The sequence below is a fragment of the Sorex fumeus genome, unplaced genomic scaffold, assembly GCF_029834395.1.
Source record: "Sorex fumeus unplaced genomic scaffold, SorFum_2.1 ptg000007l, whole genome shotgun sequence".
In the NCBI taxonomy this organism is placed as follows: domain Eukaryota; kingdom Metazoa; phylum Chordata; class Mammalia; order Eulipotyphla; family Soricidae; genus Sorex; species Sorex fumeus.
In genome coordinates, this window is record NW_026606064.1 from 21,113,854 (window position 1) to 21,130,645 (window position 16,792).

The following is a 16,792-nucleotide window of genomic DNA, read 5'->3' on the forward strand; positions in this document are numbered from 1 at the left end:
ATTTGAAAATCTTCGTCTTTATTTATTGAATAACTGTGAGATACAATTACAAAGCTTTTGTGATCGGATTTCAGTCATACAATGTTCCAGCACCCACCCCTCCACCAGTGTACATTTCCCATCACCAGTGTCCCCAGTTTCCCTCCTTCCACCCCTCACCCCCGGTCTGCCTCCTCTCTCTCTGTCTTGTCTGTCTCTCTCTGTCTGTCTCAATCTCTCTGTCTCTCTCTGTCTCCGTGTGTGTGTGGTGTGTGTGTGTGTGTGTGTGTGTGTGTGTGTGTGTTTGTGTGTGTCTCCTTCCTCTCCTTTTAGGCATTATGGTTTGCAATACAGATATTGAGAGGCCATCATGTTTGGTCCTTACCCACTTTCAGCACACATCTCCTATCCATCCCTCCCAACCATCATTGTCATAATGGTCCCTTCTCTATCCCAACCCTTTTTTTTATTTTATGCTTTTTTGGGGTCACACCCAGCGATGCTCAGGGGTTATTCCTGGCTCTGCACTCAGGAATTACTCCTGGCGGTGCTTGGGGGACCATATGGGATGCCGGGGATCGAACCCAGGTTGGCCACATGCAAGGCAAGCGCCCTACCAGCTGTGCTATCGCTCCGGCCCCTCTATCCCAACCCTTGAGGCAGGTTTTCAACCATTTGTGGACCATTTGTCCTGGCCCTTGTCAAGTCAAGTCAAGTCACGGTCCTCCCGTTGTTCATCGATTTGCTCGAGCGGGCCCAGTAATGTCTCCATTGTGACACTTGTTACTGTGTTTGGCATATTGAATACGTCACGGGTAGCTTGCCGGGCTTTGCCGTGTGGACGAGATACTCTCGGTAGCTTGCCAGGCTCTCCGAGAGGGGTGGAGGAATCAAACTCGAGTTGGCCATATTGGCTGCGTGCAAGGCAAACGCCCTACCGTTGTGCCACCTGGCCCTTGTAAGAAAAAAAATTTTAAGTGTGCTCCTACTTTCGGAAGAGCTGGCTGAGTGGGAGGCTCCCCGTCACTAGAGAAAATCAAGCAATTGAGTACCACCCCTCCCCCAGTGGAGATGATATGGCAGAAATTCCTGCTTAGGCAGGAAGTCTAGCAGAACTACTACTGAGTCAACTTCCCAACCTACTGCTCACTCCCATCCCAGGGGGAGGAAGGGGAAGAAGCGACTCTTCCCCTCATAGCCTGTTCTCCGAGCTCTGTGGGCGTCTTACCAATGGCATACCCATAGCTGGAGGCAGTGATCTGTGTGCAAATCTGAACAAATCAAAGCAGCTCAGGGAGATGCTCCAGCCTCACCCAGAACCCTCCGGAGAGAATACACTGCACCCCAACCCCTGGAACCCAGAAAGGGAAGCATTCTAGGCTGCAAAGAGGTGCAGCTTTGCAGTGCTAGTCTTAACCAAGTTTGTCTCCAGACCCCAGGTGCCTCTGCACTTAGCAGGACTGCTCTGTCCCCTAGGAATTGTTACATCAAGGCTGGAGCGATAGTACAGCTAATAGGGCACTTCCCTTGTATGAGGCCAACCTGGGTTCGATTCCCAGCATCCCATATGGTCCTCCGAGCACCACCAGGAGTAATTCCTGAGTGCAGAGCCAGGAGGTAACTCCTGTGCATTGCCAGGTGTGAACCAAAAAGCAAAAAGGAAAAAAAAGGAATTGTTATATCAAAAGATCCCAGGGGCTAGAGAGATAGAGTTCCGGCTAGGGTCTTGCACACTCCTGACCTGAGATCAGTCCCCAGCATCTTAGATGGATGCCCCCGTACCCTGAGCCCAGCCATAAGTGGTCCTACCAGAAGTGATCCCTGAGCAGAGCCAGGAATGATCTCTGGGCATGCAACTCCAGATATGAACCCCTCTGTGGGAAGCTGGCCCTTTAACTGACCAAGGCCTAAGTGCCTGTATGGTCATCCTGACCTATGACCCCACGGCAGGCACAGCCTGTGCTATGTATGGTCATCTTGACCTACGTGACCCCGCAACAGGCAAAACCAGTGCTATGTATAGTTATCTTGATGTATGGTTATCCTGAGAGAACATCTGTCATGGCTGTCAGTAATAACAAGAAGTAACTATCTCGTGTCTGGTACGTGATGCATGTAAATTTTATAAATCATATGGACATGGCTCTTTGTGTATCTACCTCATGTCTGGTAAATCATATGGACATGGCCCTTTATGTAATCACCTCGTGTCTGGTACCAGATACACATAAACCTTGTAATGCATGATAGGTGAAAACAAACCTTCCTAACCATATATGGGCACGACCTTTTGTGTAGCTGCCTCACTAATGGATATATACCCTGATTGCCCCCAATAAAGTCCTGTCCCTTTTTCTCTCTGTTTCTGAGCTGCATTCTGTCTCTTGTGTCTCGTGTTCATTCGGTCGGTCCTTCCCAGCACCTACGGATCCTAGGGCCACCTCCGCAGGCCGGAGAGTGGTCTGGCGGGGCCCCCCGCACCCCTCAAAAATCCCAGTGCCTGATGCCATTACTCCAGGGCTGTGCAGAGCCAATAGACAAAAATTGTCTGCTTGGGGAACAGCTCGCTAATTGGAGGCCCCCCCAAGTCCAGGGCAGACACATGATCACAGTAAATCTCTCTGCTTCCCTCTTCCACAATCCCTCTTTCCCAGCCCCCAGCGGGAGACTGGCCTGAGGGCTTAAGACACACGTGAGCCAGGTTTGTTCCCTGGGCACCTTGTTTTCCACCTGTGACTGGGACTGAGCCTTAGAACTGCTTTTTGACCTCCAAAGTGACTCTCTGTCGGCAGCAGTCACTCTGGTCATTGCCTCATGCAGACCCTCCTCCTCTTCCTGGCCCTCCCCCCAAGACCAGAGTTCTAGGAGTAGCCCCCAGGGTGGGCACAGTGCACAGAGTCAGATCAGAAGCAGGAAGAGGACACAGCATTCACCTTGTACACGGCCAGGCTGAGTTCGATCTCAGGCATATAGTTCCCCAAGTATTTCTAGGAGTGAATCCTGAGCAGAGAGCCAAGAGTAATCCCTGAGTATTCCAGGTGTAACCCAAAATGCCAAGAAAAAAAACAAAAGGTGGAAAGAATTGGCATAGGAGTCACATTTGGCTTCTGCCTATGAATTGTTCAGAATCAGAAACACACACACAGACACAGACACACACACACGCACACACACACACACGGGCTGGGTGGAAAATTGTCAGACTGAAAAAGCTGAGTCTTCTTCGGCACTGTGGATCCGCAATTCCTCAGCCTCCCACCTGCCCGCCCTACTCTTCAGAGAAACCAACCAGGACTCTGACACATCTCCAAATTTCACATGAAGTCCTTTCTGGGGTCCCACCTGTGCCCTGTACCCAGCACCTGGCCAGCTGTGTCTAAATTAGGGGTCATGTTGCAGAGGAGAGCAGAAAAGGACAGAGTCCTTGGCCAGCAGGGTGGCACCTTCATCTGACTATGTCCAAGAAGAGCACTAACAGAGAGGCAGGGGATGGATGCCAGCCTGGCCCTGCTCCCTCTCTCCAGGGGAGTCTTTAGAAATAAGGCAGGTGCCTTGCATGTGGCCAAGACCTATTAGATCCCTGGCACCACTTGGTCCCCTGAGACCTGCCTGGAGTAAGCCCTGGGCACTACCTGGTGTACCCCCCAAAAAAAATTTTTAAAAAACTAAATAAATGAATAAAACCAAGGTTGCTCTTTACAAGAAGAAAGTGATCACCGAAAGTCTCCTCCATTAGTGAAACTACCTCACCAAGGAGAGCAGGCCCCCCTTTCCTCAGATCCTCACCACCAGGCTGGGCTAGGAGAAGGCAGAAGTACATTTTATTGTTTGCTGATTTCCATTTGTTTTTCTATGTCCATTACTTTTTTATTGAATCACGATGAGATACATAGTTATGAAGTTGTTCATGATTTGGTTTCAGTCATACAGTGTTCCAACACCCATCCCTTCACCAGTGTCCATTTCCCACCTTAGTGTCCCAAGTTTCCCTCCCATGTCCCCAGTCACTTTTTTTTCTTCTCTCTCTCTCTCTCTCTCTCTCTCTCTCTCTCTCTCTCTCTCTATCTCTCTCTCCTCTCTCTATCTCATTTGCAATACTATTACTGAAAGGGTACCATGCATATCACTTTCCCTCCTTTCAGCACTAAATTCTTGTCCAGAGTGATCCTAACTTCCCACTCACACACTTATGGCAAGCTTCCAACTGTGGACCAATCCCCTGGCCCTTTTTTCTACTGTCCTGGGGCATTAGTCTCATTGTATTATTTTTTTATATCCCACAAATGAGTGCAATCATTCTATGTCTGTCTCTCTCCTTCTGATTCATTTCACTCAGCAGGTTATTCTTCATGTCTACCCATTTCTATGCGAATTTCATGATTCCATTTTTCCTGGTGGCTGCATAGTGTTCCATTGTGTAGATGAACCCTAGTTTCTTTTTCCAGTCTGTATAGTATTCCACTGTGTAGTTGTACCATAGTTTCTTTATCCAGTCTTTTGTTCTCAGGCACTTGGGCTGTTTTCAGATTCTGGCTAATGTGAATAGTGCTGCAATGAACACAGGAGTGTTTGCTGATTTCTTTTTCTTCCCCAGATTATTCCTTTTTCAATGACGTTGACAAGACCAAGGCTGCCATCAAAGACTGTAAGTGGCCACACCCACACCTGCAGCCATGCGCACACTGTGTTTGGGCAGGTGGGTTCCAGGTTCTTTGGGGATCAGGTGGGAGAGCTGAAGCAGCCACAGGCCAAGAAAGCAGCAGGAGAAATGTGGCAGGATGAGTGGGGGCTGGGGCCATGAATCCCCCCTGAGTTTAGGGACTTCTGATCCAGACTTCGTTTCCCTGTCTTTAAAGATGTGGGACATGCTCACGAGGAGAGTTCCCAAAACAGTGGCCACCCAGTGTCCATGGGCCTACAGCAAAGCTACTCCAAGGCTGGCATCCATTAGCAGGCATCATCACTGCCCCCTGCCCAGCTCTGGCCCTGCTGCTGAGATAGAAAGAATCTGAGCTCTCAGGAGGAGGGCTGGTGTAGAGTTACCTTGTGATGGAAGGTTCTGTTGACTCTGACGGTTAACCCTCGAGGTTCCACTGTTTCAGGTTTAGAAAAGGAAATGTTGGGAATGGTTTTTTAAGATGATGATGCTGATGATGGTGGTAATGATGATGATGATGCTGATGATGGTGGTGATGATGGTGATGATGGTGATGGTGATGGTGGTGATGATGGTGATGATGGTGATGGTGATGGTGATGATGATGATGATGATGATAATGGTGGTGATGATGGTGATGATGATGATGGTGATGGTGATGATGATGATGATGATGGTAATGATGATGATGGTGATGGTGATGATGGTGATGGTGATGATGGTGATGATGATAGTGATAATGATGGTAATGGTGATGGTGATGATGATGGTGATGGTAATGATGGTGATGATGGTAATGATGGTGATGGAGATGATGGTGATGACTATGGTGATGATAGTGATGATGATGGTGATGATGGTGGATGGTGATGATCATGGTGATAGTGATGATGGTGATAATGATGATGATGGTGATGATGGTAATGATGATGGTGATGAATATGGTGCTGATGGTGATGATGATGGTGACAATGATGATGATGATGTTGGATGGTGATGATGACCGTGATGATGATAGTGGTAACTATGGTGGCAATGATGACTATGAACTACTATGCCCCACACAAATGTCTTGACCCAGCTGTTCACCTGGGTTCCTTGCAGCCCCTCCCTCCCTGCATGTCCATTCATTCCTCTACTAAGGAGGACGGGGTGCGTGACAACTTCTCTGACCTCTGAGAGGTCCAAGCTGAGGGCAGACAGAGAGAAAACATTTCTTAGCACTGATTGTTCCTCTTCTAAAAAAAATTAAAGGGTTAGAGAAAGTCCAGGAGTTCATCCCTTTGCCTTGTACATGGCTGACCCCTGTTCGGTTTTTAGTTGTGCATAGCATCCCCTTGAACACCACCAAGAGGGGCCCTAAGCACAGAACTAAGAGTAATCCAAAGAGGCTGGAGAGATAGCACAGCAGGGAGGGTGTTTGCCATGCACACAGTCAACCTGGATTCCATCCCCCACACCCAATATGGTCCCTAGAGCCCACTAGGAATGATTCCTGAGCACAGAGGCAGGAATAAGCCAGGAGCACCACCGGGTGTGGCCCCAAAACAAAAATAAAAACAAAATAAATAAAGAGTAAGCCCTGAGCACCATTGGCTATGGCTCAAAAACCTGAAAGAAAGAAAAAACAAAACTTTAAATGAAATTCTCAGGGGCCAGAGTGATAGTACGGAGAGGGAAAGGTGTCTGCCCTGCATGCATCTGACCTGGGTTCGATCCTCAGCATCCCATATGGTGCCCTGAGCACTGCCAGGAGTAATTCCTGAGTGCAGAGCCAGGAGTGACCCCTGAGCATTTCCAGGTGTGACCCCAAAACAAAACAAAACAAAATTCTCAGAGTGAGAATGACTTGGTTAGTGCAGGGGGGTTGATCCAGGTTAAAACTCCTGGGCACCACAGACTCCAGGCTCACCTCTGTGAGCCAGGCCCTCAGCCCTCAGCTGCCCTCACCCAGCTGTTACCTTGGGGGTTCCCTGATTGGGGCCACACACTGTATCCCTCTGCAGCAGCCTCGGGGGAGGACCCCAGCTGTCAGCACCAGCCCCACCCAAGCAAAGGATCTTACCCAGGGAGGCCACTGAGGGCATCGCAGAGCATGTGTCTGAAGGCAGGAATTCACTGTCCTCCCAGTCCCAGAGACAGGCCTTGACCAACCCTTCCCAGGGTCAGTTTCTGCACCTGTAGCAAATGTCTCTTCCCCCCTGGGAAATGGGGAGATGGAAGCGGAGAAGGCAGGGAGAGAGACTGCACACCCACAGTGTTTGCAGGTGTTCCCTGCACATGGAACAGCCCAATTTGGTACAAAGCAGTAGTACAGTGGGTAGGCTGCCTTCCTTGCATGCAGCAGACCCGGGTTCAATCCCCAGCATCCCATACGGTTCCCTAGGAGTGATTATAGAGTGATTCCTGAGTGCAGAGCCAGGAGTATTCCCTGGGCATTTCCAAATAAAAAGAAAAAAGAACAGCCCAGAGAGTCAATGCTGCCACAGCAGTCAGAGGAATAAAACAGCCGGCATTTATTGCACCTTTCGGAGGAGCTTCCTATGATCCTGGCCGTTCTAGCACCTTTATCCACCTGGTCCCAAGCTGTCAGTCAGTTGTCTCAAACCAGGGAGACAGGCATGAGCTTCTCAGAGGAGGAGGGAGGGAAGCTTAGAGTTTAGGTAACCAGTGAGGCATGCAGATGGCTGCAGGGTTTTCTTGATCCCTTAATCTCTTCATTCTTTCTTGGGGATAGGGGGTTCATCTATTCACTCACCTCTTCATAGATTTATGGCGAGTCAAAGCCAACACTTACTGAGCCAGTGAGCCCTGCCATGTGCCACCCCGGGGGCTCTTTACCCTCTGTGGCTCATCGTGTTGCACCCCCAGGCCAAGGACCCCTATGATACAGAAGCCTCCTCCCGCACACCCAGCCTTACTCCCTCCACTCCCTGGTGGTGTTCAGAGGTAGGATCTGGCGCCCAAAACGTGGCAGGGATGGTCTCACAACTGTCATTCACCTTGATTGGGCCTGAGGTGACCTAGTTCCCAGCCGCGGCTGGTAGGATTATGCCAAGCTTGGGCTGCCCTGCCCAGTGAGTCTGTGTTGTCAATCATGGGTGGGAAAATGGGTCCCTAAGGGGCTGGGGTCAGGGCTGAGGGGCTTGAACCCAGGACTCGTGCATGCAAGGCGAGTGCACCACCTTCCAGGAGAAGGAAGTTTATCAGGCCTGCAGGCCACTAGCGTCAGCCATAGATATGCACCCCCAACCCTAAGAACTTGGGGAGTCTAAGTGGGAATCCAGGCCTTAGGCTTCACTCTCAGGCCTGTCTGCAGGCGGGATAGGAGAGGGTGGTGGGAAGAAGAAACAAAATGAAAGGGTTGCAGGAGCTGGAGTGATCACACAACAGGTAGGGCAATTGCCTTGCATGCAGCTGACCCAGATTCAATCCCTAGAATCCCATATGGTCCCCTGACTGAGTGCAGAGCCAGGAGTAACCCCTGAGCACCACTGGGTATGGCAAAAAAAAAAATCAAAAATAAAATGTAAAGGATGAGATGCTGGGGTCTGTCACAGAGTTTTGACTGGCGGGATCCCATGAGCAAGGATGAAGGGGAGAACCATCTTTCCTCTGGGATAGCTCTGTGATGGCTTCAGACCTATCTTGATGCCACTCCCTGCCCCTAACCAGCAAGGCCTCCAACGGCAGCCAACTATGAGAATGTTCAGAAGAGCCTCCGCAATGAAAACGAGACTGTCTCAGGCCAGACACCTCCTCCCCCCCAAGGATAAGAGCCCCTTAGTCACCCCGCGCCTCACTCTGCCTGTGCTGGGTTAATCTGTCAGCCCCAGAGCCAGGCCACAGAAGCATCTGAAGGGACTCGGGAGCAGAAAGGGCGACTATTCCTGTTGCCTTTGGCCTTTCTGCCATCTATTCACCTTTGTTTCTCTTCTGCAGCTGTGGGTCACTCTCCTCTTCAAAGGGGAAGTGGGAACAATGGCCAGGGCAGCTGTGGAGGAGGCCTTGGGTCACACAGATGGGACAGAATGCTCAGGGAGCCTTGGCTGCTGCCCCGCTCATCTGCTGTCATGCTGTGCACAACACTCACCACTTCCTCCACGCCTGATGGTACAGAGACAGACCCCAGAGTCAGGGACCCCCAAAGCTCCAGGTCCTCCTTCCCCTCATTCGCTCTCTTCTCAGGGTTGGAGTGAAGACAGAACCACTAGCAACTGGGCCCATATTGGGGTTGTGAACCCCCAAACATTCCCAGGGCTCACTCTACTCCTGTACCCCAGCTCTGATGCCTCCCTGTCAAGAGACCATCCTCACCCTATCAGCCACCCTATCAGTTAAAACTGCAACTTGGGGGCCAAAACTATAGGACAGTGGGGAGGGTGTTTGCCTTGCACACGGCCAACCCTGGTTCAATATCCGGCATCCCATATGGTCCCCTGAGCACCACCAGGAGTAATTCCTGTGTGCAGAGTAAGGAGTAACCTCTGAATGTCACTGGGTGTGACCCGAAAAGCAGATAAATAAATAAATAAACAAAAAATATTGTAACTTTGTTGGGGCCAGAGCAATAGTACAGCAAGTAGGGCACTTGCCTTGCAAGTGGCCAACCCCAGTTCAATCTCTGACATCACATATGGTTCCCTGAGTCTTTCCAAGAGTGATCCCCAAGTAGAGATTGTGGAGTAAGCCCTGAGTACTTCCAGCTGCATCCTCACTGCCTCACCTACACAAAGAGAGAGAGAAAGAGAGAGAGAGAGAGATAGTACAGTGGGTAGGGCGTTTGCTTGCATGCGACTGACCCAAGTTCAATCCCCAGCATCCCATATGGTCTGTGAGCAATGTCAGGAGTAATGCCTGAGTGCAGAACCAGGATTGTCAGGTGTGACCCAAAAAAGAAAAAAAAAAGAAAGAAATGGGTTTCAGAGCCATAGTACAGCAGGTATTTGCCTTGCACAAACCCAGTTTGATTCTGGCACGCCATATGGTCCCCCAAGCTTTCCAGAAGTAACTCTTGATCACAGAGCCAGCAGTTAACCCTGAGTATCACCAGATGTGGCCAAAAAAAAAATTGTGACTTTACTCTCCCACTCTCCCTTACTCTCTCCGTTGCCTCCAAATCACTCACCACCACTCAACATTTCTGGCTGGCTTTTCAATGACTGTTCCCCCGCCTAAGGAGACCATGCCCTGGGCTAGGACTTGTTTGGGGCTGCACCTCCAATCCCTCATACTGTGGGCACCGCAGAGCTCAGTTCTTACCAGCCAGGGGGTGGACTACCTAGCAAGAGCACCCACCCACTCCACACCCCCACTTTGTAACATGTAGTGGAAGGGGAACAGTTCTAGTTGTGCACCCCAAAGATGAGTGAGCTCCTGGGGATGGCAAACATGTTCCAGAAACACCCCATGTGTTTGCTGAGCACCTACCAGGAAAGACAGTTCAGCAGCTGTTGTTGACGCGGACTTTGAAGCCAAACTGCACCGGGCTCAGGTCCTGCTCCACCGCACTGGAGAAAACTCCAACTCTCTGTGCTTTGGATCCTTCCTCGGTACAAGGCAAACAGCCAGGCTCAGGAGATGGCTTAGAAGCCAGCCCCTGAGACTGATCCTCGGCATGCCTCGCCCCCAGCACTCTTGTGTATGACTCTGAAGGCCCTTGGGGCTCTTGGACCTAGACTGAAGCATGGAACCTCCGTTCCTGGTGGCCAAGTCTCCCCAGGAGTGATCCTGGTCCCCTGAGCATTGCTCAGGAGCTCCAAATAAATAGATTTACTTTCTTATTAATAAATAGCAATAGGGGCTGGAGCAATAGCACAGCGGGTAGGGCATTTGCCTTGCATGCGGCTGATCTGAGTTCGATTCTCAGCATCCCATATGGTTCCCTGAGCACCGCCAGGAGTAATTCCTGAGTGCAGAGCCAGGAATAACCCCTGTGCATTGCCGGGTGTGACCCAAAAAGCAAAAAATAAATAAATAAATAGCAATAAATCCTAATAATACAGGGTGTGGAAAGGGCTAAATGAGAACCTGAACGCAAGGCACTTGGTGCATACTTGGGCCCTTAGGAAGGCCTCCATAGATGTTGGCTCTTATGGGGGAGGGGGGTAAGAGCCCCAACTTCTGACACTAGAATGCCTCCTCCCACCACTGTGAGGTCAGGGTACTCAGGTGCTTTGGGCAGAGCAGGACCTTGGTTGCAGAGGTTGCAGAGACTTGCTGCAAAGGCTGAGCATGGAGAAGACTCCTACAAAGGTGCGGGGTGGGGGGTGGCACCCAGAACACAGAGCAGAGGCAGAGAGCAGGAGGAAACCAGCCCCCCGGCCACCCTCTAACCCTAAAAAAATAGAGAGCAGCTGGAAGGAAGGTAGGGATGCTGAGAGCCAGCCTGTGAAAGGCTGGAGTAAGAGGGGAGCTTTTTTTTTTTATTTTATTTTTTTTTTTTGCTTTTTGGGTCACACCTGGTGATGCACAGGGGTAACTCCTGGTTCTGCACTCGGGAATCACCTCTGGTGGTACTCAGGGGACCATATGGGATGCTGGGGATCAAACCCAGGTCGGCCACGTGCAAGGCAAACACCTTACCCGCTGTGCTATTGCTCCAGCCCAAGAGGGGAGCTTTCATCCTAGCATCAGGAGGGTGCCAAGCCCTAAAGGTTGTTCAGCCAGGGAGCCCCATGGTCTGATGGCACTAGGGCAGGCCAGGGGGCAGCTGTGTGGTAGCCAGACCACCTCCCTTTCCTCGCTGGCATACTTCTACCATATCAGAGCTACTGGACTGTCCAGTAGGTAAGGCTATTGCTAGGTGGCTAAGCATATCAATTCTAATGTCTACTCAGTAAGATCAAGTACCTACTGTGCACCAAGCCCTACACTGGATGCAGGTGGGATGCATGGGTTATCTAAACACAAGTCCCTCTTGAGATAGCAAAGTAAACCCATCGATATTTTATAGAATAGCTTGATAGGGCCAGGGAAATAATACAGTGGATCAGGTACTTGTTGCATTGCATGTGGCCAACCTGGGTTCAATCCCAGCCACCCCAGACGCTCCCCTAAGCCTGGCCGGGAGTGATCTCTGAGCAAAAAGCCAGGAGAAAGCCCCAAGTATAGTCAGACATGCCCCCCCAAAAAAAAACAAACATAAAAGGAATAGGTTCAGTAGAGATCAGTGTTATGGAAATAATCATAATAATGATGATGATTATTATAATAATAGTATTAAAATTGGTGTTGAGGATATTTAGGAGTATGTGGATGTGATCAGAGAATGTCAGAGAGCTCAGGCAATTAGAGAGCACCTTCATGAGAAGCAGAGTTTGAGAGGAGAAACAACACGCCAGGAAAGAATGCAGGTGCAAGGACCCTGGGGTGGAACGTGCTTGAGTTTCAGAAAACACCAGGAGGCCATGGGGACAGAATGAGAGTGCACAGGGGGACTGGCAGGGGACTGAGCCGAGCACCAACTTTTTTACATCTCAGGTTGCTTTGAGTTGAATCACTGTCTTGGGTGTCACTGTCTGTCATGTCTTGGGCGGGTCCTCATGCCAGAGTTGAGCGCCTGTGTGTTTATACCTGGCCTTCTCTGACCCAAACACCCTGGTCTCTTGCTTTTGCTTTTCCTAGCATTCTGTCCAGTAAGTCTTCCACACATTAACCAGATGCCCTTCTTAAAATGTGGGTCTTGTAAAACTCCCAAGTTCTATTTTATGCTCTGAGAAAAAAAGCCCCAAGTCCTTTCTGTCCCTCGCAAGGAAGACTAGTTGGACATGGACACGCCCCCACCCTCCACCCCAGCATCCCAACCACCACTCTCCCCTGGCACCAAAAGGGCCCACCCCACTTGGCAGCATGCCGTGGCTTTCCTCAGCTGGAACATTCTTTCCCACCTCCTCACTTGCTCCCTTGGCATCTTAGCCAAGTAGTACCACGCCCCTCCAGTCCCCACCCCACACACATACCCTTCCTTGAGTCAATATTTTCCTCACCTCTATCTAGCATCTTGCCTTCCTCCCCACATGTAAAGCAAAGGGTCATTTGTCTGTCATGCTTGTATTTAGCTTTACTCATGAGGCCTTCACATCCCCAGAAGCGGGAAACACATCTGCATGCTCACTCTTGTCTTCTAGCTCGGAGCCCAGAACCTGGCACACAGCAATGTTGACACAAACATCCTGATCACATTGATGCCGGCATATACCGCCGCTGGCACACAGGGATGTGTGACGTTAATCAACACAAATGGCAATATCAACGTGTTTTAAAGACAAGTGCCAGGACTTTGGCATCTTAATTTCTTCCCTTGACTAATTATGACCAAAAACACACAGCAGCATGCTTTCTATCCAAAAGGTGTTCTGCTACTCCTTGAATATCATTGGCACCTTCTTACCTGTCTCGTGGCCTCCTGAGACTGTCTGACTGTTAAAAAAATCACTCTGTTGTTGCAGATGCCGACTCCAGTTGCTTGAAGACAAGTGGCATCAAAAGCCAGGACTGCCACGGTCACGGGCGAACAAGTAAGTGCAGGAGGACCGTTTTCACTTTTTTTTTCTTTTGGGGTCACACCTGGCGTTGCTTAGGAGTTACTCCTGGCTCTGCTCTCAGGAGTTACTTCTAGCAGTGCTTGGGGCACCATATGGGATGCTGGGGATCGAATCTGGGTTGGCCATGTGTAAGGCAAATGCCCTACCCTCTGTACTATAACTCTGGCCCCTTCACTTTCTTTTTAAGTTTAGTTGGGACTTGGTGATTTGTCGATGGTTGACAAAGCCATAGTGGTGGGGTGACTTCATGCATGCATTTCATTGTCATCACTCCTATGTCCCAGAAAGTCCCCTGTGCACCTCTCTCCCGACACCAATTGGCAAAGTAGATTTTGATAAGTTTTGATACTACATATTGTGGGGGGAAGGGACCACCACCTCCCAAAGAAGGTGTTAGAGAATCGAATGCTCATGTACACAGATATGATCAAAATCAATTTCTTTTTCATTTGGAAAAGGTATCATCACAAGGGATGTGAGGGAGGAGAGCTCTCAGGAGAGCGCATTTCTCTTGGGCTGCTGGCGAACTGAGTTTCCCCAGGGTTGGCACTTGGGTAGCTACCCCCAAACCCAAACTCAAACCCGTTCAGAAACCTGTGGATCCAGCCACCTGCCATACATTTATTAAATGATAGCCTCTGTGAAAGAATTGGTACGTTGACTCTCTTTTAACATGCAAGGTCCCTAGAGAGATAGGGGGAGGGATATTGAAAAAAATGAATTTCGGGTCCATACCCGGAGGCTGTCATGAACCCCACAGAGGCCATGAACAATTGTTCATGGGAAACATAGCCAGGGGTGGGTCCTTTCAGATAACTATGCAGCCCAGGACCATCTGCCACCTGTGGAGGATTTCAAGGGTCCTTGCCCCAGTCACTTGACTCGGTTCACAGCAATGGAACGAGTCCATGGTTCCACAGAACATTCTGGAGCCCTGGCGAAGGGGGTCCAGGTGGCTGCCCCAGAGTTTGAGATCCAGAAGTCCCTTCCCAGAGGCTGAAACACCCCCAGACTGTGCTACCCTCCCAAGGACGGTGCCCTACCTTAACCATCGCAAAAGAATCCACGAGCAGCTGTCCTCTTGGCTGAGCAAGTTAGGCACCTCTTGTCTTAGAATTTAAAAACACCCCGGAAATTAACTCTTTTTTTTTTTTGCCCCCTTTGGCCAAAGGCCTCCAAAGTTCGCATCTCTGGGAATTTGTGCGTGATCTGCTGCTATCTCCAGAGGAAAACTGTGGCATTCTGGAGTGGGAAGATAGGGAGCAAGGCATTTTCCGGGTGGTTAAATCGGAAGCTCTGGCCAAGATGTGGGGACAAAGGAAGAAAAATGACAGAATGACCTACGAAAAGCTGAGCAGAGCCCTGAGGTGAGTGCCACCCCCTCCCCCGCCCCTAGCCCCCACCCCGGGAGCCCTAGCTCCCCACAGAGTTATATAAATTGGCCAACATCAGACAGTGATGCAGAGGCCACGTGATTGCCCAAAGATCCGAAGACAAAACCTTGGTTCTTAGTTACTGGTGGGATTATGCTTTGTAACTCGACAGTGCCTACCTGTTTGGCAGTATTCCCCACGAGATCACTGTAAACCCCACATAACACACACACACACACACACACACATACATACATACACACACACACACACACACACACACACAGCTTCCAGGGTGAAGCTTACCAGGTGTCATTAAAAGGGGTATGTGTGTGTGTGTGTATGTGTGTATGTGTGTGTGTGTGATAATGGTGGGGTTCAGAGTGATCCCACAAACACTCACTCCATATATGTTTTTAATGGAATCTGGTGAGGTTCAGCCTGAAAGCTGTCTGGGAAAGGTTTATGTGTAAGTTGATAATAGGGTGTGAAAATACCGAGTAAGCCTCAAGCTACCTGTCACCCGAGAGGGGTGAGGAGAGTGTGGGTTATCCTGTTGTTTCTCCGGAGTGCCAGACCCTCTTCTGCCCCTTCTTTCTCTTCTGCTCTCTCTTTCTCTCTCACAGGTACTACTATAAAACAGGGATTTTGGAACGGGTCGACCGAAGGTTAGTGTATAAATTTGGAAAAAATGCCCACGGGTGGCAGGAAGAGAAGTTATGATCGCCTCCCGGCTCAAGTTCCTTTTATGGATTTCTGTCTTTTGAAACAATCCGATTGCAATAGACATTTGAAAGTCTTTGTTTTGTTTTGTTTTGAAACCTGCAAACGTGCTGATAAAATTTCTCCACATCTCAGCTTACATTTGGATTCAGAGTTGTTGTCTGCTGGGGGTGGTGGTTACAACCCCTGAGACCGTCTTTTTTTTTTTTTTAAGCAGAGGGGAGGAGGAGATGATCTTTTGTGATGTCTCGATCAAACGCATTTCCCTAGTCAAGTGTTGCAGAACCATTATGCCAGGGGTGCTGCACAGAGAGAGAGAGAAAAAAAATTCCCCTTTCTGCCATGAGTCTCCTTCGGGTTTCCAATGCACAGGTTCACGTGTTCACGTGTTTTCTCACAGTTAGTGGCAGCAGAAAAGAGGGGGGACGTGAGTAGTTTGTAGTTGACCTAGTAGGAAGGGGTGAGATGTGGGTAAACCAACAAACTGTAGATGCTAAATTGTGAATGTCAGATTTCAAACAGAAGTTTCTTAAGTAATGAAAGAGCGAAGGCATCAAGGTGAGAGACTGGCTGTAACAGAGGTTCATTGTAAGGTTTTTAACCACTTTTGGGCCACTTGGCAAAAGTCCCGTGGCCCTTGTCCTATAGTGACATGCTTCATTGAGGCACATCACAATTCTGAGTTCACTGCCCTTCTTCTACCCATGGGCGGGGGAGGGCATTCAATATGCAGAAAGCCAATAGACCCAAAGCACAGCTCCTCGTGTGATTCTAGCTGTCAACACCATACAGTTGTAATTAGTGGATTTTCTCTTACGACCAAGACCTTAGGTCTTTGTAGACCTGGACACAATCTGCTGTCTTTGTAATGGCCAAGTCAACAATGAGTGTCTTTTATTGTGTCTTCCTACCTGATCCGTACTCATGCTCTCAAACACATATTTCCTTGACAAAAAGAGAAAAATAGCGACAGTGAACCATGTGAACTGTTCACGGTTAAAGTCTGCACTGACCTTTCCCTACCAGCCACCGGCGGGGAAGCCATTAGTGCCCTCACCTAGGTGGACAGCCTCCTGGACTCTGACCTCACGGGAGCAGGAAGTGCCACGTGTCAAGACTGAGAATGTCCTGCTAGAGTTTAAGGTCAAAAGTAACTTTTAAAAAAATGTGAATGATTGTAAAATAATCTATTTTTGGATTCATGTGTTTTCCAGGTGGATATAGTTTGTAAACAATGTGAATAAAATATTTAACATGTTCAACTGCCTCTGGACTGTTATCTCCATTCAAGCTGACTCAATAAACAGTCAACCCTGTGATGACCCTCTGTTTTATCTAGCAGTTGGGGATGGCCATCTTTATAGAGCCCCAAAGATAGTTGGAATATGGAGGGATTCTCTCTCCCACCTTTACACTGTAAAAGAAAGTTCGCAAACACAATGGGATCAAGTGGGATCTAGTAAACTTTTGCTTGGAGTCATACATGTACACAACTATACATGTAATTTGTGGTC

General features: G+C 49.3%; 1 protein-coding gene across 2 annotated transcripts in view; it reads left to right on the forward strand.

Annotated features, from left to right (window-relative positions):
* The window catches only part of ELF5 (E74 like ETS transcription factor 5), a 39,514-nt gene extending 24,053 nt beyond the window's left edge, over positions 1–15,461 (forward strand). Inside the window, exons 4-7 of one of the 2 annotated variants that reach the window (XM_056137158.1) lie at positions 4,574–4,624; positions 13,087–13,155; positions 14,354–14,549; positions 15,182–15,461. In XM_056137158.1, the coding sequence (XP_055993133.1) occupies positions 4,574–4,624; positions 13,087–13,155; positions 14,354–14,549; positions 15,182–15,278 (413 nt within the window). In that variant the 3' untranslated portion in view covers positions 15,279–15,461. The remainder of the gene's footprint in view (positions 1–4,573; positions 4,625–13,086; positions 13,156–14,353; positions 14,550–15,181) is intronic. The other variant, XM_056137167.1, reaches the window with a different exon arrangement.
* The last annotated feature ends 1,331 nt before the right edge of the window (positions 15,462–16,792 follow it).